Raw genomic sequence first — 24880 nt, forward strand, 5'->3', positions numbered from 1 at the left:
CTCAGAGGCCGGCAGCGGCAGGCAGGGAACGTTGGCTTCCTCCATCACTGAAGTAAGTAAGCCTCATGTTAGCTTCAAGCTGCCTGGCTGCCGGCCGCCATCTTGGTTGGCAGTTAATTTGCATATCGCCCTGATTAGCCAATGGGAAGGGTAGTGGAGGTACGGCTAATTACCATGTTTCTCTTTTATTAGATAGGATTTTTAATATTATTTATATATAATTTTGAGTAATTTTATGTTTTAACCATATAAGCAAGGCATCCCACCCAAACCCCATCTTTTCTTAAACAAGCAGTGGTATGCTTGCTTTTTCACTTTTCTTTTTAAATTTTACTTTATATAGTATTAGAGATCCCTTCCTAGCCATATACGTAGAGATCCTTTATTCGTTTTTGAAGCATTGTGTGGAGACTGTTTTAGGGGGGGCATCCTTATTGAAGTGACAGTTGAAGCTAAGAGAGTGGATGAGACCAATCTCAACATCCAACAAAAATCTACAGAATCAAAGGAAAAAGAGTGGTGGTACAATTCAGGGGCATTCAGACAGATAAGTGGATCCGGAGGTTTCGAGGAATCCAAATGATTTCTAGGAAGTAGGAGTGAGTGGCATCAAATGATGTTAGAAAGGTTGAAGATGATAAGACCTAAAAAAGGGAGGTTTTAGTTAATAGAAATATTGTCCAGGTAACTTGGAATTCGGCTAATGTAAACCACTGACTGAGGAGGAAATTTTTCCATCCCTCAATCACTAATGATATAATAACAATTTATAGGTTGTGTAACTGGAAAAACTATGTACATGGTGTAATCTAAGCTGGAAAAATAGGGGTTATCTTCTTTACCTCCCATATGCTGGGCATTCTACAAACCAGTCTGTTTTACTTCCATATATATATATATATAATTTAAAGAGGAAGGGAGAGGAAAGAGAGCTAGAAACATCAACACTGAGAGAGAGAGAATCATTCATCAGCTGCCTCCGTCATGCCCCACACTGGGGGGGATCCTCACAACCCAGGCATATGTCCCGATCAGGAATCAAACCGTGACCTCCTGGTTCCTAGGTCGACGCTCAACCACTGAACCACTCCAGCCAGGCTGTTTTACTTTCTAAGTCTCCTTATTTATCTCCACTTCCTCCCATTTTCACCTAAACCACTGAAAAAGCCTCCTATTTGTCTCTATGCTGGAACACTTGCCCCCTTTTTAATCTCATGTCTACAATTGCAGTGGTGGTGATTTTAAAAATGCATATTTGGCCATTTCACTTAACTGCTTAAAAGCTTTTAGGAGACTTATTTAGTCAGAGACCAAATTGTCTTGTGATCCTGTTTGACCTGGCTGTTGCCTGCTATGTCACCAGCTTCTCTTGCCAGTCTTCCCCTTAATCTCTCCACTTTAGCCATACTACTTTTCTGTCAGCACTTTGAACCTGCTATGGTCTTTTTGCTGGAGGCTTTTGTACATACTGTTCTCTCTGCCTAAAAGGCTTGTCATCAGTAATTGATGACTCAACTTTCATATTTTGGTGCTAATATGATCTCCTTAGAGAAAGCCTTGTCTGAGTAATCTCACCTCTCACTTTTCCCCGTCTCTGCAACCCCACTAAAGTGAAATCAGTTTCCCCAACTGCATGTTGTTAACAGTGTCTCATACCTTTTCTTTTACAGCACTTCTCAGTTTGTAATTATGTATTAGTGTGATTATTCCAGTAATGTTTGTCTCATATTTAATCTTCACAACTACTCAGTAAATTCTGTATTACTACCATCATTTCAAACATGAGCATTCTAGGCCTGGCCTATGTGGCTCGGTTGGGCGGCATCCTGTGCAACAAAAAGTTGCAGGTTTGATTCTCATTCAGGGCACATAACCTGGGTTTCGGGCTTGATCCCTGGTGCGGGGCATGCAGAGACAGCCAATCGATGTTTACCTCTCACATCAATGTTTCTCCTTCTCTCCCCATTTCCCTTCCTCTCTCCCTCAAAATCAATTTAAAAATCTTAAATAAATAAGCATAAGCATTCTAAATAACCTGCCCAAGAGTACTCAGCTGGTAAGTGGGGGAACTGGGATTTCAACCCATATTCCATCTGTGAGACTTGGTATCACAAGAGCAGGCACTGTGCTTGCTTTTCCTGATTGTTGTAACCTCAACACTTAGCATAGTGCCTGCAATATTTGCTGTATGGTACTAAGGACAGTGTCCTTATATTTCCATTTCATATGTTTATAGTTTAAAACATAATGTCAGGCCCTAGCCAGTTTTATCAGTTGTTAGAGCATTGGCCCTCAGACTGAAGGGTCCTGGTTTCGATTCTGATCACGGGCACATACCTTGGTTGCAGGCTCGATCCTGGCCTCAGGTCACGGCATGTGTGGGAGGCAACCAATTGATATTTCTCTCTCTGTGTCTCACCCCCTCCCTTCCACTCTGTCTAAAATTCAGTGGAAAAAATATCCTCGAGTAAGGATTAACAAAACAAAATAAATAAGCATAATGTCAGTTTAAATTTACAAACCCTGTTTAGAAGATAACTGATAGAGTCAAGTATGGTTGTATCATTTCCATATGACTAGTGTGACCACCTTTTCATTTTTCTCAAAAATTGATGTGATATGTTTCTTTTAGGTATGTACAAGCTGTGAGGACAATGCAGAAGCTAATGGGTTTTGTGTAGAGTGTGTTGAATGGCTCTGTAAGACATGCATCAGAGCTCATCAAAGGGTGAAGTTCACAAAAGACCATACTGTGAGGCAGAAAGAGGAAGTATCTCCAGGTAATGAATTAGTTCTTTTAATCTCTTTTTCTCTATTCCTCCCACCATTTTTTTTTTTTGCCTTTCTACGCTGACATGTTTTGATACACTTATAAGCAATATCATGTGCTTGGAAAAAAATATTAAATGTGTTTACAAGTTGTGAAGAGAATTGGACAGAAAAATAAGAGGTTATAAACAGACTCTTAAAAGAAATGCAAATGGTTGATGAATGTGTCAAGTTTCCATCTCCGTTATTAAAGAAATGCACCTAAAGATTGTGAAATATTTCTTTCTTTTTAAAATAAAATTGGTGAAGATTAAAAATACTGAGAAAACCTTATTAGTAAGCTAATAGTCTACCCGAGTAGGAGTACAAATTGGTACAGTTTTTTGGAGTACTATTTAATTATGTATATATAAATTACCATTTGGCCCAACAATTCTTTTACTAGGAATTTGTCTCACAGAAACATTCAATGACTTTTACATTTCATTTGTTTGTTTCAACACTAACACACAATATTGAAAAATGAGAAACATTTAAATGCCCACTATCAGGTAGTATATCCTTTTGATGGAATACTGTCTATATATACAAAAGCCTAAGTGACCGTCCAACTGGTAGCTATGACGCGCTCTGACCACCAGGGGGCAGACACTTAACGCAGGAGCTGCCGAGCGACAGCAACTTTGCAGAGTGCCCTCTTGCACTCCAGGTCCCCTCGGGGGATTTCAGACTGCCGGTTTTGGCCCAATCCCCTCAGGCCAGGCCGAGGGACCCTGCCTGCCAGAGGGACCCTGCTCACTCCACAGATGCCCTTGGAGCCCTGCCACCGCCCCAGGTGCAGCCGGCTGGAGAGGGACAGCAGGAGGTTGGCTCCAGGGCGTGTCCAGCCCATCTCGCCCAGTCCTGCCCTGCCAGCCACCTTCTAATTAATTTCCTTTCAGTGTGCACGAATCCGTGCACTGGGCCTCTAGTATAGTTAATACATAGATGTATTTACTAACATAGAAAGATAGCTAACATAGAGGTAAGTGGGGGAAAAAAAAACAGTTTACAAGACAATAAGTATAGTGCTATTTTTTAAATTTTATAAAACAAAATACCCACTAATATATATAGTTATGTAGAAAAACAGCCAAAGGAACACATACCAGGTTATTAATATTGATTATCTCTGAAGGTGAGATTATTTCTGAAATGTTTGGATTTTACTTTAAATTATTAGATAACTTTAATTAATCATATTTATTTGTATTCTGATTTTTTCCATTTAACATTATAGTAAGTATTGCCCAATTTTATTCCTATGCTGGTTAACTATTGTAAAGTTACATGGATGACTGTATAATAGTGAAAACTTTATAATTACTTGTGTTGATGGGTATCCTTTGTTAGTATTTTTGCAAAAGTGGTAAAATTTCTTTTAACCACATCTTTATTATATTTTCTGAATTGCATTTTTAAAAATGTCCCCCCGTACTTGGAATAAAAAAACATCAAATTGGTTCACACTCACTTATCTGGGACATTAAGATTTTTTAATTTTATAAAGCATATTTTTAACCACATTTTTTTCTGAATTATAATTGGAATTTACACATTGAAAAGTGAAGAGCTCATTTATATTTTCTTTCTGAAATGCCAAGAATACTTAACATTTTAACAGATGTAAAACCTAGAAGTAGTGATGTTGTTGATGAAATTGTTTGTAGTTCTTTTATATCTCAGTAGAATCTAAGTATTTACTATTCAATTACATTAATTTTCTTTTTTTTGGCTCTCATTGTTTCTCTAGAAGCAGTTGGTGTGACCAGTCAGCGACCAGTATTTTGTCCCTTTCATAAGAAGGAGCAGCTAAAGCTTTACTGTGAAACATGCGACAAACTGACATGTCGGGATTGCCAGTTATTAGAACATAAAGAGCATAGGTACCAACATCTTTCATTATATACATAGATTTGTAATATAGCTTTATGAAAGTAGAGGACTGCTGGCACCCAACCAAATGGCAGTCTGCAGATAATGTTTTGTTTGGCCTATTCAGGAACTAGAGGCCTGTTGCATGAAATTCATGCACTGGGATGTGGGGGGTGGGGGGGTCCCTCAGCTTAGCCTCCACCCTCTCGCAGTCCGGGAGCACTTGGGGGATGTCTGACTGCTGCAGAGGCGGGAGAGTCTCCTGCCACTACCGCTGCATTCGCCAGCCGTGAGCCTGGCTTCTGGCTGAGCGGTGCTCCCCCTGTGGGAGCGCACTGATCACCAGGGGGCAGATCCAGCATTGAGCATCTACCCTCTGGTGGTTAGTGCACATCATAGCGACTGGTTGACTGGTTGATCATCTGCCCACTGGTGGTCAGTGTACATCATAGCGACTGGTTGACCCATTGATCGTCTGCCCCCTGGTGGTCAGTGCATGTCATAGCGAGTGGTTGAGCAACCTTAGCATATCATTAGCATATTACGCTTTGATTGGTTGAACGGACGACCGGACACTTGGCATATTAGGCTTTTATCATATAGGATATTTCAACTTTGGCACTATTGACATTTTGGGTCAGAGATAATTCTTGTGTGGGGGCTGTTCGATGCTTTATGTGGTATTTAGCTGCATCTTTGACCTCTATTCACTAGATTCCAGTGGCATCCTCCCAGTTGTCACAACTAAAAATGCATGGTCCTGGGAGCAAGATCACCCTGAGCTAAGAACCACTAGCCCCCACATATTGTTTTACTTATTTTATTTTTTAAATTTTTATATATTTTTATTTCAGAGAGGAAGGAAAAGGGAGTGAGAGATAGAAACATCAATAATGAGAGAAAATCATTGATCGGCTGCCTCCTGCACGCCCCCTATTGGGGATTGAGCCCAAAACCCCAGGTATGTGCCCTTGACGGGGAATCGAACCATGACCTGCTGGTTCATAGGTTGATGCTCAACCACTGAGCCATGCTGGCTGGGCTAAAGTACACTTTAGACAGAAAAAAATGGGAGATGATGCGTGGCAGAATAAGAGCAGTTAAAATAAGCATTTGTAAATCTGAATAAATATTGACTTAGAAAGCAATAAAAATATCTAGTTGGTTTGCATTATGTGTGTTGTATATCACACAGCAGACATGTTAGGACAGTGGTCGGCAAACTCATTAGTCAACAGAGCCAAATATCAACAGTGCAACGATTGAAATTTCTTTTGAGAGCCAGATTTTTTAAACTTAAACTATATAGGTAGGTACATTGTTATTAACTTAATTAGGGTACTCCTAAGGCTTAGGAAGAACCACACTCAAGGGGCCAAAGAGCCACATGTGGCTCCCGAGCCGCAGTTTGCCGACCACGGTGTTAGGAGGATGTGGAGTTCATGGTCTAAGGCTTATGAATAATTTAGGATGGAGGGTAAAAATATAAAAATCACTATTAGGTGATAAGTCAAGATCTGTGTTGTGTAATATCTGGAGTAGTCACTGAAAGAATAGTAAAAGTATTTGTTGGGGGGAGAATAGAATAATTAATAATTAATCAGTCTAAACCAGGGGTGGGCAAACTTTTTGACTCGAGGGCCACAATGGGTTCTTAAACTGGACCGGAGGGCCGGAACAAAAGCATGGATGGAGTGTTTGTGTGAACTAATATAAATTCAAAGTAAACATCATTACATAAAAAGGGTATGGTCTTTTTTTTTTTTTAGTTTTATTCATTTCACACGGGCCGGATCCGGCCCGCGGGCCATAGTTTGCCCACGGCTGGTCTAAACACAGGTCAAAGAAAGAAAAAGCAACAAAGAGCAGATTAAATTAGAACTTGATAGATCTATAAATGTATTGTAATTATAATAAATTTAAATAGATAAAATGTTCAAAATATTTCAGGCTGGATAAGAAGAAAATAGAAATTCTGTTGCAGAAACATCTAAAACCTGAGTATATAAAAAGGACAGGTAAAGATGTGCCATACAAACACCAACCAAAGGCAAGTTGGCATAGCAAAATGCATTGAGATAAAGGGGGAAACTTTATAATGAAAAATGGTTTTCTTCATCTAAAAGATACAACAGTTCTAAATTTATGCCCTTTAAAATATAGAGAGAAAAAGAAAATAATAAAAAGAAAAATATGTAAAGAAAAATAACAACTTAGAACAAATAAACAAATCTACAGTTAGAGTGGGAAATTTAACATCTCAATAATTGACAAAACAAGCACACTAAAAATAAGGATATTTCCATAAAATTCAAATAACAATTAATAAGTAACCTCATGGACATTAAGAAATACTGTACCCAATACACATTCTTTTCAAACATAAATAGGAAGAATTTAATCATGCCAGAGCAGTCTTAAATTTCAAAGGATTAAAATCATATAAAGTCTTGTGTAAACTCTGCAGTTAATCTGGAAAATAATAATAGATGAGAAAAATCTTCAAATATTTGAAAATGAAGGAATACAGTTCACATGAAAACAAAATGTAATGATGTATTATCCTGGATGGTATCCTGGATTAGAGGGAGAAGAAATATAGAGGACATTAGTGAGACAAATGACATAATTGGTATATGGTCTGTAGATTAGATGTAAGTATTATCTCACTGTCAGTTTTCCTATAATTATGGGTAAACAATAGAAGATCCTTTTTAGGAAATGGCATACTAATTATTAAGGAATTAAAGGGCTGTTGAGGAGGCAATATTTGAAAAGCTAAGCAGTGTAAAGGTATATGTGAGAACTCTGTACTATTGCAAATTTATCTTTAAAATTATTTCAGAATTAATTAACAAAGTGTAAAAAAAGAAATCCTGATATAGTATACTAGAAAATATTTTTATCTGAATGATAATGAAAATATTTCTGAAATATACTGCTAAAACCATGATTAGAAAGAAATATACAATTGCATATATTAAATAGGATTAAAAAATGAATGTGTTAAACATTTATCTCAAGTTAGAATGAGTAAATTAAACCTTAAGTAAGTGGGGAAAGGGATATAATAAAGACAAGTGCAGAAATTAATGAAATAGTCAAAGCCAAAAATTGGATCTTTCAGAAAGACTAGTAAAATTACCAAATCTTTTTATGAGTGATTAAGAAGGGAGCAGGCCCAAATAATAGGAATAAGGGGGTATTTTGTAAAGGAATTAAAAAATATAAAAGGATATCTGTAAAAATGGGAGATATCTGTACTACTATCAATAGTGAAAAATATATTTAAAAAATTAAAAAGGATAGAAAATTTTTACATGAAATGGGATAATTCTTAGAAAGTACAGCTTACCAAAACTAGTACAAAAAAAAATAGAAAATTAGATTAGTCCTTCAATTTCATGTAAATCCATGATTTATAATTTTCCCATAAAGTAAAATACAAATCCAGGTAAACTTCACTGATTATGAGGAGTAAAAATAGAAAATTACAGAGTAGTCTCACCCATGAGATGAACCTAAAAATTCTAAGCAGTTGTAAAGTATATTATTGTTTACCCACTATGCTGTACACCTGAAACTAATACAAAATAATATTGAATGTAAACTGTAATCTATACTAATAAAAGGGTAATATGCTAATTAGACCAGGCCGACGGGCCATCTTCCAGACAAAGCCATGTGGTGGGGACCCAGGCAGAGGCAGCTAGGGGCGATCAGGCCAGCAGGGGAGAGCAGTTAGGGGCGATATCAGGCTGGCAGGGGAGGGCCGCTGGGGGCGACCAGGCCAGCAGGGGAGGGCAGTTGGGGGCATTAGGCAGGCAGGTGAGTGGTTAGGAGCCAGTGGTTCTGGATTTCGAGAGGGATGTCTGACTGCCGGTTTAGGCCCGATACCAAAGGGGATCAGTCCTAAACCGGTAGTCGGACGTCACCCGAGGGGTCCCGGATTGGAAAGGGTGCATGCCGGGCTGAGGGACACCCCCCATGCACAGATTTCGTGCACTGGGCCTCTAGTTGAATAATAAAATTCTAAGAGATAAATTGGGAAACCAAATTCAGTAGTATTATGATTTTTGGATAATGTAATCACAACCAAGTTGGCCTTATTAGTAATACAAAGTTTATTTAACATCTGAAAATCATCATGTAATTCATATATTTAAAGAATAAAGGAAAAATTATATAACCATCTCAGTAGAGGCAGAAGAAACATTAAATTAAAAATATAACCCATGATTGCCCTGGCTGGTGTGGCTAGGTAGAGCATCGTCCTGTGCACCAAAAGGTCACCGGTTCAATACCCAGTCATGGCACATGCTCAGGTTGTGGGTTCTGTCCCGTCAGGGTGCATACAGAGGCAATTGATAGATGTTTCTCCCTCTAACTTCCTCTTTCTCTAAAATCAATATGAAAACATTTAAACATATATATGTATATATATGTGTGTGTGTGTGTGTGTGTGTGTGTGTATATCTTAGCAAACTAGGAATAAAAGGAAATTTCCCAAACCTGCTAAAGATTATGAAAAGAACTAGTAAACATCATAAATGGAATATTCAAAGTTTTTACTTTGAGTTTAGGAAGAAGATAAAGATGACCATTTTGACCATTTCATTCAACATTACACTGTATTAGGATCCCAAACAGCGTAGTAATGAAAAAAAGTTTAAAATAAAAATCTTGTTACCTAAGAAGGAATTTAAACAGTCATGGTTTACAAATATGATTAAGTACAAAGGAAATTGAATGAAATTATCTGTTTTCTTTTTTTCTAACTTTGACCACCCTCTTTATATTTAATTTAATTATACTTTCAAATTACATTATGTAAAATACTGTATTTATACATTTTATGAAAAACTTCCAATGAAAATCTTCATATGTATCATTTACATCAGTCTTTCTCTTAAGATACTCTTGAGTCATCTTATTTGTCAGAGGCTATCATCTTCACTTCTAAGTTAAATATTTTAAAAGGGCTTATTTTAAAATGATCTTCAAAATGTTTATAAGCATCAAACTTTCATAATTATGAAATTGTAAAATAGTTAAATCTGCCTAAATATTTGTTATTACTTTTTGGCCAAGTGAGCTCTGTAATCCTCTAAAACCGTGATAATGCATGTGTGTCTCCCAAATTTTCAAAATAATTTAAAGAGTGTCCTTGAATAATATCTGTAAAGACTCCCCATTCCTTTTCTTTTTCTTTTTTCTTTTTTTTAAATCCTCAAGGATATTTTCCATTGATTTTTAGAGAGTGTGGAAGAGAGAGAGGGAAATACAGGGAAAAATATCGATGTGCGAGAAACACATTGATTGGTTGCCTCCTGCATGTGCCCTGACCATGGCCCAGGCCAGGGAGGAGCCTGCAACCTAGGTATGTACCCTGACCTGAATCAAACCTGGGACCCTTCCATCCACAGGCCAATGCTCTATCCACTGAGCCAAACCAGCCAGGGCTAGACTCCCTCTTTCTTAAGGGATAATTTCCACAAGAGGGAAAATTTGCCTTATAGGGATATACAGAGTGCCCCCCCCCCAAATGTATACACACTTTAACAGCTGATAGCTCAATTTTGACAATGAAATGTATTTTAATTAATACTGCCTTTGTAATTATTCAAAGTGTGTGTATACATTTTTTGGGGGCCACCTATATTTTGTATTTTAACTGATTGTTTATATTCTTTATACTCTTATTATCTTAAATAGTTTTCTATTATATCTTTGCTTTGGGGCTTTTCCTCATTTTACACAGATTAATTCATGTGATAATTGAATTATTTATTTATTTCTTCAGATATCAATTTATAGAAGAAGCTTTTCAGAATCAGAAAGTGATCATAGATACACTAATCACCAAATTGATGGAAAAAACAAAGTACATCAAATTCACAGGAAATCAGATCCAGAACAGGTAAATTTACATTTATGGTATTATAATAAATCATCTTTATATAATGTGTTAAGTATACTCACTTTTAGAACATTTTATTTAACTCATGGTGAAATAGATCTAAGTAAGCTGCCAGATGACTCGAATAACAGTTAATAAGACTTCTACAAAATTTTGGATTTCTGGAATGTTTGGGTTTGAAAGCATCTTTTCAGCCATGAAATTTAAAATTATTTTGATGACACACTGCATTTATAGCAGCTCACTTAAGTTATCGATAATTCATCATTATCAGTGTTTTTCAATTTTAAAGAAATACCAGGATTTTAAAGATAAAATCAACTGTTTTTGCTAGTGTAAAATATTTTAACACTTGATTATATACATAAATGCTATTTTAAGAATTGCTAAACTTTGAGATAACCCCTCTGGGCTGTCATCTTAACTGCAATGAATTGGAGACATTTGGACCAGGAGGCAGGGATTGTTACACTGTTTCACACACCTTTTATTCCTTGTCAGGTACAATATTACACAGTTTCTACATATTATCTATTATGTTTTTGTCTTCCGTTTGTCCAAGGCTCCCGTCTCACAATTCAGTGATTGGTGGAGGAAACCACTGGCCTCTGTGGGGAAGAGGGAGTTTGTCTAGCTCCTTTTTTTTTTTATCCCATTTGGGGCACACACTGACATTTTGCAACCTTTACAACACCTATGAAATTCCGTATCCCCTTTCTTTTAACGTGTCTGCCTAAACAGATCAAGAAATGATCTTTCTTATTAGAAAGAGCTGGATAAGAGAGGCCTTACAGGGGATTTGAGTGCTGTTCTCAGAAAATTTTGTAAGGTTTTTGTGGTTCATCTTCCATAAGAGCAATCATAAACTGTTATTCTTATAATTTTGGAACATGACTAGGGTTGGGCATTTGGGAATTTTTTTCAAGGAATTCCTTGTTTTAAAAAAAAATTCTTCAATGTAAGTTAACTTTTTTTGGTGTCCTATTAGTAGTAGTATAGCTAGTCATTATATATTGTGGTAGTAACAGTTTTAGTGTGTCAGTTTTTATTATTCTGATCAGCTCTCATTTCATATTACCTTTCTCTTTCACATAACTATCGTTAACCAAACATGATTTCCCTTACCATATTTTAATCACAATACTGTACTTTTCCAAGTAGAATAATTGGTGAATTGGTGGGTTAAAAATATTTTGTAACTGAGTAATTGAAAACTTGTAATTAATATTTATAGAACTAGAGGCCCAGTGCACAAAATTTGTGCCCTGGGGGGTAGGGGTGTCCCTCAGCCCAGCCTGCACCCTCTCCAATCTGAGACCCCTTGGGGGATGTCCGACTGCCCGTTTAGGCCCGATCCCATAACTAAACAGGCAGTCCGACATCCCTCTCAAAATCCGGGACTGCTGGCTCCCAAACACTCGCCTGCCTGCCTGCCTGATTGCCCCTAACCGCTTCTGCCTGCCAGCCTGATCACCCCCGAACCACTCCCCTGCCAGCTTGATCAACATGTAACTGCTCCCCTGCCAGCCCGGTCACCCCCAACTGCCCTCCCCTGCTGGCCTGGTCGCCCCTAACTCTCCACCCCTGCTGGCCTGATCACCCACAACTGCCAGCCATCTTGTGGCTGTGGGCGCCGCCATCTTTGAGGGTGGGACAGTCAATTAGCATATTCCCTCTTTATTAGATAGGACTAGGGGCCCGGTGCACAAAAATTTGTGCACTGGGGAGGGGGTTCCCTCAGCCCAGCTTGCCCCCTATCACATACTGGGAGCCCTAGGGGATGTCCTACTACCTGCTCCCTGCTCCCCTTGGGAAGCGGGCCTAAGCCGCAGTCTGGCCTCCCTTTGTGGAAGGCGACCGGGCCGATCAGGGGAAGGCACCAGCCCCATCACCACACTGTTGCAGCCACTGCAAGTCAACAATTGCCGGCTGGCTCCGCCCTGGTTCCCTGCCTCTGCCGCCATCAACAATCGTTGGCTGGCTCCTCCCCGGCCCAAGCCTAAAGCCTCTGCTCGAGGCTTTAGGCCTGGGCCAGGGCACCCCCAGCTCGCCGCCGCCACCGCCGATCGCTGGTTGGCTCCTCCCTGGCCTAGGCCTAAAGCCTCAGTCTGTGGCTTGGAGCCGACATATGCAAATTAGCCACCATCTTGGTTGTCAGTTAATTTGCATATACTCACTGATTAGCCAATGAAAAGGGTAGCGGTCGTACGCTAATTACCATGTTTCTCTTTTATTAGTGTAGATAAGGAGAGATAATGATAGTCATTTCTACCATCTAGTTCAGGGGTGGGCAAACTTTTTGACTCGAGGGCCACAATGGGTTCTTAAACTGGACCGGAGGGCCGGAACAAAAGCATGGATGGAGTGTTTGTGTGAACTAATATAAATTCAAAGTAAACATCATTACATAAAAGGGTACGGTCTTTTTTTTTTTTTAGTTTTATTCATTTCAAACGGGCCGGATCCGGCCCGCGGGCCGTAGTTTGCCCACAGCTGATCTAGTAGCAAATGGTAGCAATTGTAAGATAACTAATTTTATGTGAAAGATCCACCCTTGGTGAAGTTTACCATTTTGACTTTTTTCTTATTCTTTCACAATATATACAGTATTTCCTTTTTTTTAAATTGACATATGGATGTCCATTTGCTCCAACTCCCATTTGTTGACAAAACTCTTCTGTTGCTACTGAATTGCCTTGGCACCTTTGTAGAATATCAGTTGACCATATATGTGTGAAAATTTCTGGACTTAAAATTAGTGTGAATTATCCAAATTTGGTGGGCTTTTATTTTTTTAGTATTTTGGTTTTTGAATTGGAAAAATTAAGAATCTTTGGATTAGGTGTTAATTGCTTATATCTTTATTTGCCTACCTGATTATAGGAGGATTAAATTTACTAGACTGACTTACTTGACCATTCATTTTCACACATGTGCAAACATGGTACTGGTTGCCCCTTTTTTATCCTGTCCTACAATCACGAGGATTTATATTAGTTTTTTTGATCCTCTAGCCAATATTGATGTTAAATAATTATCTTGAAGATTTTCCAACAGAGAATAAAATCTCTGCCTTTTTAGTCTTGGAAGGTAACTATGGGAGAAACAGAAGAAAAGAAGCTTTTTATTTCTCTTATAATATTCAGTGGGTTCCCCATTATTCTTTTCTGCTTCTATAAGATATTCTGGTGTAATGCTATGTATTTTCTTTCTGTTCTTGATCTCTATGAAAACAGCATTTCCATTTTTTCTAATCAAAGGAAAAAACATATTTGGTGGTTGATTAAACATAAAGTAGTTATTTGGCTGCTTATTTAAAGACAAATGTGTTATTAAAAGTAACAAACTACTATTGTCTGTTATTCTTCTATTCAGGTATAATGGGTACTGTAGTAGTTCACATGACTAAATAAAAGTGACACATTTACCCTTTCCTACTTCTTAGTTGCAGTGAATAAAATAGAAATCTTTCAGATTCATGGTTTTCTTTATCATCTTTTTAGGCTGAGTATTGATTTTCCTGGGTGTTACCATAATCTTTCCAAAGCATATTTTCTTAAAATGTTTTTTATGCCTTTTGATTTTAAGGTTGAATTAAATGACTATGTCTTTCAGAAGAATAGGATTTCTGCTGTATTGTTTTCAAGAAAGTCAATTTAAACTGAAGCATACTAGAAATAGCTGAGCTTTTAAGTGCTGAAAACATTTTGGTCTAATTTAGACCTTAAAAAATCAATTTTAAATATTGTAAAACAATTTTCCTGCCTTATATTTCCTCTCTTCATTTAATTTTCAGGATAATTGAAGTAAATCAAAATCAAAAGCAAGTGGAACAAGATATTAAAGTTGCTATATTTACATTGATGGTAGAAATAAATAAAAAAGGAAAAGCTCTACTGCATCAGCTTGAGGTAAGTTACTGTTAATGCAGCATACTAGTACGATTTAATAGAATTTCATATGTATTTGCAAATTTGAAATCAAAGCCTTTTTCATATAATTGTTTTATGATTCAGTAGTATTTCTTCTCTGTTCCCATGTTTTCCTTTGCCAGGCTCTGCATTGTCAAGCTGATGATTTATGGCTTTATAAAACAGTTTGAATGTCTTTTTTTTTTTTTTTTAATGTCAATCTTTATAGTACTGTAGCCTGAAAAATTAGAGTGAATCCACATTAAGAAAGTTTAACTGAGGGCAAATATGAATGGGTTCTGTTATTTAATAGCATATATGCGGTTGATGCCCATATATGCTATATGAGATTTCCAGAACTTGGGCTATTTATAGAAAGGATAGAAAATACATTTATTTTGGTATATCCAGTAATAATTTTTTAAACCAAATTATATCATGATGTTAGTTTTGTTTTTTGTTAATCCTCACCTGAGGATATTTTTTCCATTGATTTTTAGAGAGAATAGAGGGGAGGGAGGGAGAGAGAGAAAGAGAGAGAAACATTGATGTGAGAGAGTCACATCGGTTGGTTGCTTCCTGCACAAGGCCCAACATGGGCAGGGATCGAACCTGCAACCCAGGTACGTGCCCTTGACCAGGACCCTTTGGTGTGCGGGCCAGTGCTCTAACCACTGCACACACAGGCCAGAGTTATGATTTTTTTATAGATTATAATTCTTTATTATATTTCAGTTGATTTCCAAATAAAATAATTCTGAACAAAAAAATTTAAGCATTTTTGAGCTTCTGACATACCCTGTAAGGTAAATGTACATAACTGAATTATTAGAAACTTTTCGTGTGAAGTATTTTAAAAACTCAATTTGAAGTATTAAAAAAACTCAATTTGAAGATCTAATTGGCTACATTAAACAATTCATGAATCCGCAGCTTCCCACCTAGCAAGTAGGTTGATACTCCCACTAGGAATTTTGTTAATTATTATTATTTACTCCACAGTGTCTAACATAATGCCTTGCTTGCAGGAGAAACTCTGTAAATATTGAAGAGATGAATCATTTTAGAGATTCATTGAAGTGACAGTTTTGCATCACCAAAGGGTTGGAGTGCAATTGAACAAAATTTTGGAAAGATACACTAATTAGCTATGTTTAGTTCTCAACTATATACATTTAACCTTATGAGATATTAGGTAAAAGGAGGTGCCTCCTGCCCTTAACATTTTATAGTGTTAATTGCTAAAGCCAGGGCATTTTGGATAGTTGTTTCCCACCGAAGATAAGAAAGATATTACTATCTTCATCAGCTGTTTTATGTTCCTGAAGGTCAAGATCCAAATTCACTGCTTGACTTCAAATATATAGAGGTTACAACTTCTATATGGTATATTAACATATTAATTGCATGGTATTTTAGAATTTTTTTAGTATATTGATACAGAGGAATTCACAGTAAAGAAGCAATTTAGAATGAGAAAAGAGTAAAAGAATTGTCATGTTTGAAGATTAGAAAAAAAACTCCTAGAAATAATTTAGTTCAACATCTTTTTGTTGTTGTTAATCCTCACCCAAGGATATTTTTCCATTGCATGTACCCTGATCAGAGCTGGGGGATCAAGCCTGCAACTGAAGTACATGCCCTTGACCCTTCAATCCTCAGGCCGACACTCTATGCACTGAACCAAACCGGCCAGAGCCAACATCTTTATCTTATAGTTGACAAAACTATAAGGTCTTTGTTAGAAAGTTTTGTCCCCTGCAAAGCAAGGCCACTACCATGGTTTAGCAACCATACTGGAAACAAAGACTAAAATAATACTTTATTCTTTTATAATCAAATACTTATTTAGTGAAGAATTATTCTGTCCAGGAAGAATCAGACCTTATTTACGGTAACTATCTTTTCAAGGTTCTCTGTTTCTGTTTTAAAAGCTGCATTTAAACAATTTAAAATGTTTTCAAAGCTCTACTTAAAATAAAAAGTGACTTCAAATTGTTTTCTCAGAGATCAGTAGTGGCTGTGGTTGTTTCCAAACTTCACTGTAAATCAAAATTACTTGCAGATTAAAAAAATAAGAAGAATATAGAAACAAAATACGACCAAATTCCCAATCTCTAGGAATAAACTTAGTCATCAGTATTATTTTTAATCAACGTATTGCCTTACAGTTTTTATAGAACTGTTTAAAAATGTTTTTACTGATCATATATATATATATATAGAGAGAGAGAGAGAGAGAGAGAGAGAGAGAGAGAGAGGAGAGAGAGAGAGAGGAACATCGATTGGCTGCCTCCTGCCCGCCCCCTACTAGGGATCGAGCCCGCAATCTGGGCATGTGCCCTGACCAGGAATCAAACAAGTGACCTATTGCTTCATGGGTCGATGCTCAACCACTGAGCTACCCTGGCCAGGCTACCAAATAGTTGTTTCTGTGGAATACCAAGAAACTAGACCTTCTGATTCTCAATTTGCAACCTAATTAAAAATAAACAGAATATTTGTTCTTTCTAGAATGCCTCCAAAGAAACAGTTTTCACAGAGGTCAGAAATAACCTAATAAGTAAGTTATCTCTGAGCTTTAAATTAGATATGACAAAGCCATTAATAGTCACTGCAGTTTTTCCCTTAATTCAATTTAGCACATGTACATTCTCAACATTTGAAACTGACTATGGCTGGGATCTATCTAGGTTCTTTTTTTATTGAGACTATAAGTCTATATTGGAGCATAGCAATTTTACTTTAAACTTTTTTTTTTTTAAGCCAGTAGAAAGCCCTATTTTCTTCCTCTTTCCTTGCTAGGTAAAGGAGATTTTTGGATAGAAACCTTTAAAATAACCCAAGTTCAGTGCTCTTCACTTTTTATTAACCTGTGTTCTTCCTTGTGTACTTCCTTAGAGAAAGGTAAAACCCTCAGAGAGAAATTCGGTGTACTGCTTTTCTGTAGCTTTTCTGAGAGTGCATTGGCACATTAGTCACCATGTAACTCTCACTAGACAAAAAAAAAATGTTACAGCTTTTTTACCACATGCGAAGCATACATGTTGTCTATCATATGGTTGCAATGAGGACTAGAATGCCTAAAAGGTGAAATCATGGGATTGAGTAAATTATGTGATCTGGTAACTTACTAGATTGCTGGAAAGGTTATATTTATTTTATTTGTGGGTATTGAATTTAATAGGCATTTACTGTATTATAGCTAATCTACAGGTTTTGTTCCTATTGGATATTAGAAGATAACATGAACAGAAACCTAAGTCCCAGATATACACTGAGTGGCCAGATTATTATGACCGGCCAGATTATTATGACCGCCCCATCAGTACAATGAAGTGAATTAGTTATGCAAATAATAATAATAATAAAACCTTGAGAGTATTTGCTTAGGAAGTTTTCAATATTCAGTATTTTTGGAAGTGTCAAGTACTAATGGGGTAGTCATAATAATCTGGCCGGTAATAATAATCTGGCCACTCAGTGTATAAAACCATACTGAGGGTGGAGGTTAGGGGCCATGGAGGCCGTGGTGGTTGTGGTAGCAGTGGCTATAAGGAGCATTTGGAGCACAGTGTTTTGCTGCATTAAGACTGATCCTTTGTACTAAGTGGGGAAAAGCAACACTAAGAGGATTTTCAGTTTCTTAAAGGTGATGATTATTCTAATATGGTAATCTGAAAATGACCATTAAGATATGTTACAGACAGAACTAATTTTGAAATTATTTTCTTTTTAGAGCCTGGCGAAGGACCATCGCATAAAACTTATGCAACAACAACAGGAAGTGGCTGGACTTTCTAAACAGTTGGAACATGTCATGCATTTTTCTAAATGGGCAGTTTCCAGTGGCAGCAGTACAGCACTACTTTATAGCAAGCGACTGGTAAGATAGACCAAGTGTGGCATTTAATATTCCATCAGAATATAAAGAGAGCCCTGGCTGGTGTGTCTCAGTTGGTTGGGCATTGTCCTGTGCACCAAAAGGTTGCAGGGTTGATTCCCAGTCAGGGCACATGCCTGGATTGCAGGCTTGTATTAACCTACTTTTGCCCCCACCCCTGTATACAGTAAACCCTCAATTTAACGGACTTCGGATTTAACAGAAAAAACTTTTAGTCCATAAGTTATATGTGAAAATTAACACCGTTAATTTTAAAATGCTTTTTAACCAAGACTTGCTTATAATTAAATTAACAGGGTTTTGTTTTTTTTAATTCACTGTTATTTTTAACAAATTCTACCGAACAGGCCATATGTTGGGGGAAAAAACACTGTATAGTAATTTTGCCGACATAAATATTACATAAAATTATTTACAGCTGTGGTCTACATATTTAAATGAAAAAGTCCACTGCTTGTAAACAGTGTTTGGCGAATGATGAGCATATGATCACACCATATCTCATGTGCATGGTAATTGGTTCTGTTGTTAACGTGGCATGACTTTCTGCAGCAGTTTTAACGTGTGCTAAGCCATGCCCCAGTCCTGTGCATTTGTTTACTCTCGGTGACTGGTGAATGTGTGCATTTACTAGACCTATTCAGTATAAATTTAAAATTACAGTAATACATATAGAAAACTTTTCTGTGAAATTAAACTTTTCATATATGCTTAATTTTAATTACACAAATGTGTCTACATAAGTAGAAACAGGTAAACTAATTTGTCACTTTATTAACACATGCATTCAGAAAACCTGCTTCATTCTATAATGGACTTTTAGCTTTAATACTAGTAGACATCCCCTTGCCTGAATTAGTCTGTTACAGCGAGGTGTTACTGTATTGGATTTTTTTAAATATTATTTTAGCTGATAGAGAAGCACAAGTCCTTCATGCATTTCTTGATGGGCGTGTGCACTATCATCGTGCTCATGTTCACAGATTAGAAGCTCCAGGTCATCTATTTGGGGTTGGGGTGTGGGTAATGAATGTAAAACCTTCCCTCCTTTGGAGGAGAGGCACCTCAAGGGCCCTAGTGGGTACAGTGCCAGCCATTGCCTCTCTCCCAAGTGGCTGGACTCAATAAATTCACTCATCTACCACTAGGCTCGGACTATCCAGAAGAAAATCCATCTAGGGAAGATAAAATAATTGTCCCCTTCCCCCATGTTCTCTCTTTCTCTTGTTTCTCTTTGGCCTTGTGGTCATTTTTCCAGCCTTTCCTCCCAGCCTCCATCTCCTATTTAGAGAGTTATTTGTAGCCCCAGGTTGATAAATCTTTTGATTGTGAGAGTAGGTAGGTAGGTAGGTAGGTAGATAAAATTGATTTGTAAAACTACCATGTCACTCCTATATTGTTCTTTTCTAAGTTTTCTCTATCTTAGTAGCAAATGAACTTAATAATAGTAAACATTTTCTGATTACCTATCGTGTGCCAGGGACTAATTTCAAAGCATTTTCCATGTAATATTTCCTTAAACTTTTTATGTTACTTTTATGAGATAGGTATACCTTTCCATCCTCATTGTGTGGGTGATGAAACCTAGGTACAGAGCTAAGTTTAACCTGCCTAAGGTCACACATCTGAGCCAGGCTGTGTTCCTCTTCTACATTGTTTATTCTCTCAGCAGTATATGGTGCTGAATATTTCAACCCATTTACTAGGGAAAAGTGGCTTTATGATTTGATGAACTATTTGGATAGTAGTCTTGAATCTTGGTACTGAAAATATGATGATTGCATAGTAACCACCTAAAGATTCTGGTTCAGTGGATTTGGAGTGGAGCCAGGTTTTGTATTTTTAACAAGCTCCCATGTGATGCAGATACTGTTTTCTGTGGACCAGGACTTTAGTATTAAGGATGTAGGACATATTTAGTCATTGGAGGTAAAACCATATAAATGTTCTTAAAAATTCCTGCTCCTTTTCATTTTATTAAAGATTCCACATAAATGTATACTTTGTAATCAGATTATGATATTCAAATCAGTTTTCTGTTCAGCTATTCCATTTTTTGGAATCTAGTGGCAGAAATTTCTAATGACCATTTTGAAATAATGAAATGCACTTCTGGATCAGCTTTTATAAACTAAATCCAAATGCTGAGTGATTTATTCGAAAATTGATTTGCAACTATTTCTAATCATGAATTGTATTAAACTCTTATGATTTTTTCCTTTCATAATAATCAACGATGTAGTCTTAATCTTTAGGTCTTTTTTGTAAAACTTCGTTTCTCTCCCTCTCTCCTTCCCATTCTCCCTCACTCCCTCTCTCTGCCTCTCTCCATCCCTACTCTCCTTTCTCTCCAAAAACACACACAATACAAACCAATGAATATATCCTCCGGTGAAGATCTTAATAAAAAAGAAATAGAAGATGGGATTACTTAATCTGTTCGATGATCTTTTGAAATAGGAGAGAGGATGATTGTCCTCTCTGTTACTTATAGGAGAAAATAGGCACAGAGAACCATAAAGAACTAAAATTACCAGATTTCCTGATCATGTTTTTTTTTCTTCTAATTTTTAAAAGCCTATGTAATTCGAGTTGGCCTTAGTGCCTATTTAGAAAAGGATGTAATTAATAAAATAAATTGCCTGTAATGCATGCAGAGTTAAAGCTTATGATTATTTTTAAACATTTGAAGTATTTTCAGTCTCAAAAAACTAGAAAATCACCATATTATGCCAACTGTATTCTTTTGAGCTCTTATACTTTATAAATATGATATGTTTACCCAGGTTATTCTTTAAATGTATTTTTACATATTTATAAGGATTTCCAGTCTCAAAAATTTGAAAATTGCTATCTTATACAACCTGTTTTTAAGAGTTCTTATGCTTTGTAAACATAGCCATGTCTACTCAGGTTATTCTTCGAATGATGGCTTTTACATACATAAAAATATAAAAAATGTCTTGCTGGTGTTAAATTTCAATCTTGGATTGCAATTCTTAGTTCATCTTTTTGCTATAGGAATTTTAGTCAATAAAAGACCAGACCTATTGGAATAGCAGAATCCTTTCAGAAGTCGAGTTTTAAATATATTTTAAAACATTTTCACAGTATTTCCTTAGGATTCTTCTGTTATCCTTACATTTATTTAGAAGGAAGGTAAGAAATATTGACAGCAGAGAGACCAGAAGAATGAAACACAGGCATTCTTTTTACTAATAGTAAATATTTCTATAATACTATAGATAGATTAAGAAACGATTAAGGGTATAAGTAGTAAAAAGGAATTCTACAATCCTATTCCATTTCCTCCACGCCCCCATCTAATTGATCTTCAAAGACCTTTTTTATGTTTCCTGAATGTCTCATTGCCAATTCCTTATTTCTGATCCTCAGAACATACCATGCTGTCTTACCTGGGTTCTGGTACCCTTTCTGAAAATGCCTATTCTTTCTCTTAAATAACTAATGTTCATCTTTTTAGAGACTACAATGTTCATTTTAGGTTTATCTTCCTTTCCTCTTCACAGCCTCCAGTGACCAAAACTGGGTTAGAATCCCCTTCTGTTTACAAAGCTCTTATGCATATGTCCATCATCCTATTATTTACTTTCATCTACTATTATTACAGTTGTGTATTTTTCTATGAATTTCATTAGATCATACTTCTAAAAGTAGGAATTTAAGGAACTCAATGAAAAATTGATAGTGAAAAATAATAATAATAAATAAGGTACCAGATAACATCTCCTGCCAGAAGCTGTAAGTATAAATGAAACTTTGTTAATTTTTTATAGTGTTGGGAACTTAGAAACAATGAAATTTTTTAATGAAATATTTTTTAAGTCTATTTAACTTTAATAGAAGACAGTTACAGTACTGCTATCTCAAAAGCTATTTGGACATCCTTCATATTTAAAAAAAATTTTTTTTGCTTTTTGAACAACACCTAAGTTTTTAGTGTGAAACCTGAGTTCATTTAAGTGTAGATATGCCTGAAGAGATGAATAAGTATGTTTAATGACCATTGTTTATCGTCTACATTAGTTAGGCTTTATGATTTCTCAGCATTATCTAAAATCTGCATTTGATGGAGACTTGACTTGGGATGGTGAACACATAATACAGTCTACAGAATGTGTTGTGGAATTATGTAGCTGAAACCTATATAATTTTTAAAAAATATATATTTTTATTGATTTCAGAGAGGAGAGAAGAGGGAGAGAGAGCTAGAATCATTCATTTGCTGCCTCTTGCACACCCCTTACTGGAAATCGAGCCCGCAATCTGGGCATTTGCCCTGACTGGAAATCGAACCATGACCTGCTGGTTCATAAGTCAATGCTCAACTACTGAGCCATGCCAGCCAGGCCTATTTAATTATGTTAATCAATGTCAGCCCAACACATTCAACAAAAGTAATTTGACAAGAGAGTTCTCATTTTTACATTGAATGGCAGTAAAATACAACAGAAAACATGTTGCTTAAGATAAGGAGCAGAGTTTGGCCAACTTTGACATTACTTTTAGACCTTGCCACACTAAATTGGCAAATAGATACTAGCTATCTGAATTGTAAGTAAATTCTGTGTCTTGTAGCTTTTCATCAGCAAAAGAAGAAGTTTACAGCTTAGTACCTCAAGGGGAAAAAAGTATGGATGTCCTAGTAATTTACCTCAAAGTTTCCTTTAATTAAAGCTGATTTCCTCTTAAGGAAGTACTCACATTTCTGATTTAATTGTTGTTGTTGTGTTGTTGTTGTTTTTTGGGGGGGGGAAGGCAGGTAAAAGAGCTTATACTGCTCAATTTCCACACTAAAAACTATAAGATACTCAAAATGCTAAGTCAGTATATTTGCCTAAAGACAGAAAAAAAATGTTTTTAAAGAAAAATGATCATCTTTCCTTCTCGTCATGGGCTCATCAGCATGGTGACTGAGGACTCAGGGTAGTGAAGATGGTTGGGGGATCACACTGCATGAGGCTAGCAGCCAGAGATAAGAAGTGATGAGTGGGGAACACAGAGAGAGTGAGCAGAAATCTTTCAAATTTTGGTTATATTAAGCAAATAAGTGAGTGGATTGAGGAAATAAGTAAATATATTGCGGGTAATGGCAGCTAATATTTTTGCTAAAGATAGTCCTAAGGTGCAATAGATTGGAATTAAGAATATAAGTATGAACTCAATACTTATACACATATACACAAAGATCTGGAAATAGTTTTATATATATATACACACACACATACATACATACGTAAATGAGTGTGTGTGTGTGTGTGTGTGTGTGTGTGTGTGTGCGCGTTTGTGTGTTACACCACAAAAGCAGTAAGCCCAATGTTATTCCAGATCTTGGTTTCTAAATTCCAAGCAAAGTGAAGAAAAGTACAAATTGTACCCAGAACATCTTTTGCCAGAGACATGCTGAGGACATGTCAAAAGGACTGGGATCCAGCTTAAAAGGGCTCTCTCTGGGCAAATCAACCAATTTGAAACTCAAACTAAATAACTATAGTAATGAATCAGAACACATTGAATTAAGTAGGAATATGTGAGTCTATGATGATATAAACAAGTAAATGATAAAAGTTTGTCAGAACATAAATAACTGTCATATGATAGCCAGTCAACCTTAGGGACTGATCTGAAGTAAGTTTTGTTTTATCTGTGGAAAAGGTTGAAAAGAGGAAAGGGATTTTGTGTAATTGAGTATGAGAGAGAAAGTGTTGAGGGTATATGCAAGGAAATGTTTATGATGATTGAACCTGGGATTTAAGCTGGATAAGGAGGAATTGAGGGGTAAGAGGGTAGGGATAATGGTAAGGTAAGATTGATAGGACAGAGAAAAACTGTAAGAGCAAAGACTTATAGGACCTTTAGGGTTTGTGAGAGTATTTGTATCTGTGCAAGAAGAAGCAAGCTATAAGGAAGATCACCTAGGTGGATGTTAAAATCACCAAGAATTAAGATAGGAGTAATGGTGACGATGGTTATAGTGAACCAGGGGCTAAACTCTTCAAAGGCTGAGGGAGAATGACCTAAGGACTCACTGAGGACTGCATGTGGGTGGAGGGGATGATGACAAGAAACTCAAAGCATGGGAACAAGGAGAACCATTCCACTAACTAGCAGGCCTAGTTGTGGGCTGTACTTATACTTTCTTAGCAGAGATTAGTTTGTCTTTTCTGTAACTCATTAGCCACCTAATCTAAATTCTGAATCCTACTTTAAAAGAAGTAGTAAAATAAATAAAAGAGCAAAATGTGTTAAAATTTTTTATTTTACAAATAGTTGGTGCTTCTGTGATGTTTTGTTAATTAAAAAAACTGACTTTAACCTATCACTTTAAGATACTCTTTAGTTTTGTATTCAACATCATACCCAACTGAACTATACCTCAAAAAAAAATTTTTTAACCTCAAAATTTTTGATGTTTTGAAAAGAAAGCTGTTATAGGTCTAC

The 24880-nt window shown here is 36.5% G+C and overlaps 1 protein-coding gene across 1 annotated transcript in view; it reads left to right on the forward strand.

Annotated features, from left to right (window-relative positions):
• The window catches only part of TRIM24 (tripartite motif containing 24), a 75323-nt gene that overhangs the window by 18755 nt on the left and 31688 nt on the right, over positions 1 to 24880 (forward strand). The window contains exons 4-8 of the mRNA XM_014546700.1: positions 2633 to 2780; positions 4562 to 4694; positions 10487 to 10603; positions 14400 to 14514; positions 18254 to 18400. Of these exons, the coding sequence (XP_014402186.1) occupies positions 2633 to 2780; positions 4562 to 4694; positions 10487 to 10603; positions 14400 to 14514; positions 18254 to 18400 (660 nt within the window). The remainder of the gene's footprint in view (positions 1 to 2632; positions 2781 to 4561; positions 4695 to 10486; positions 10604 to 14399; positions 14515 to 18253; positions 18401 to 24880) is intronic.

This window comes from Myotis brandtii, unplaced genomic scaffold (assembly GCF_000412655.1).
Source record: "Myotis brandtii unplaced genomic scaffold, ASM41265v1 scaffold455, whole genome shotgun sequence".
Lineage (NCBI taxonomy): Eukaryota > Metazoa > Chordata > Mammalia > Chiroptera > Vespertilionidae > Myotis > Myotis brandtii.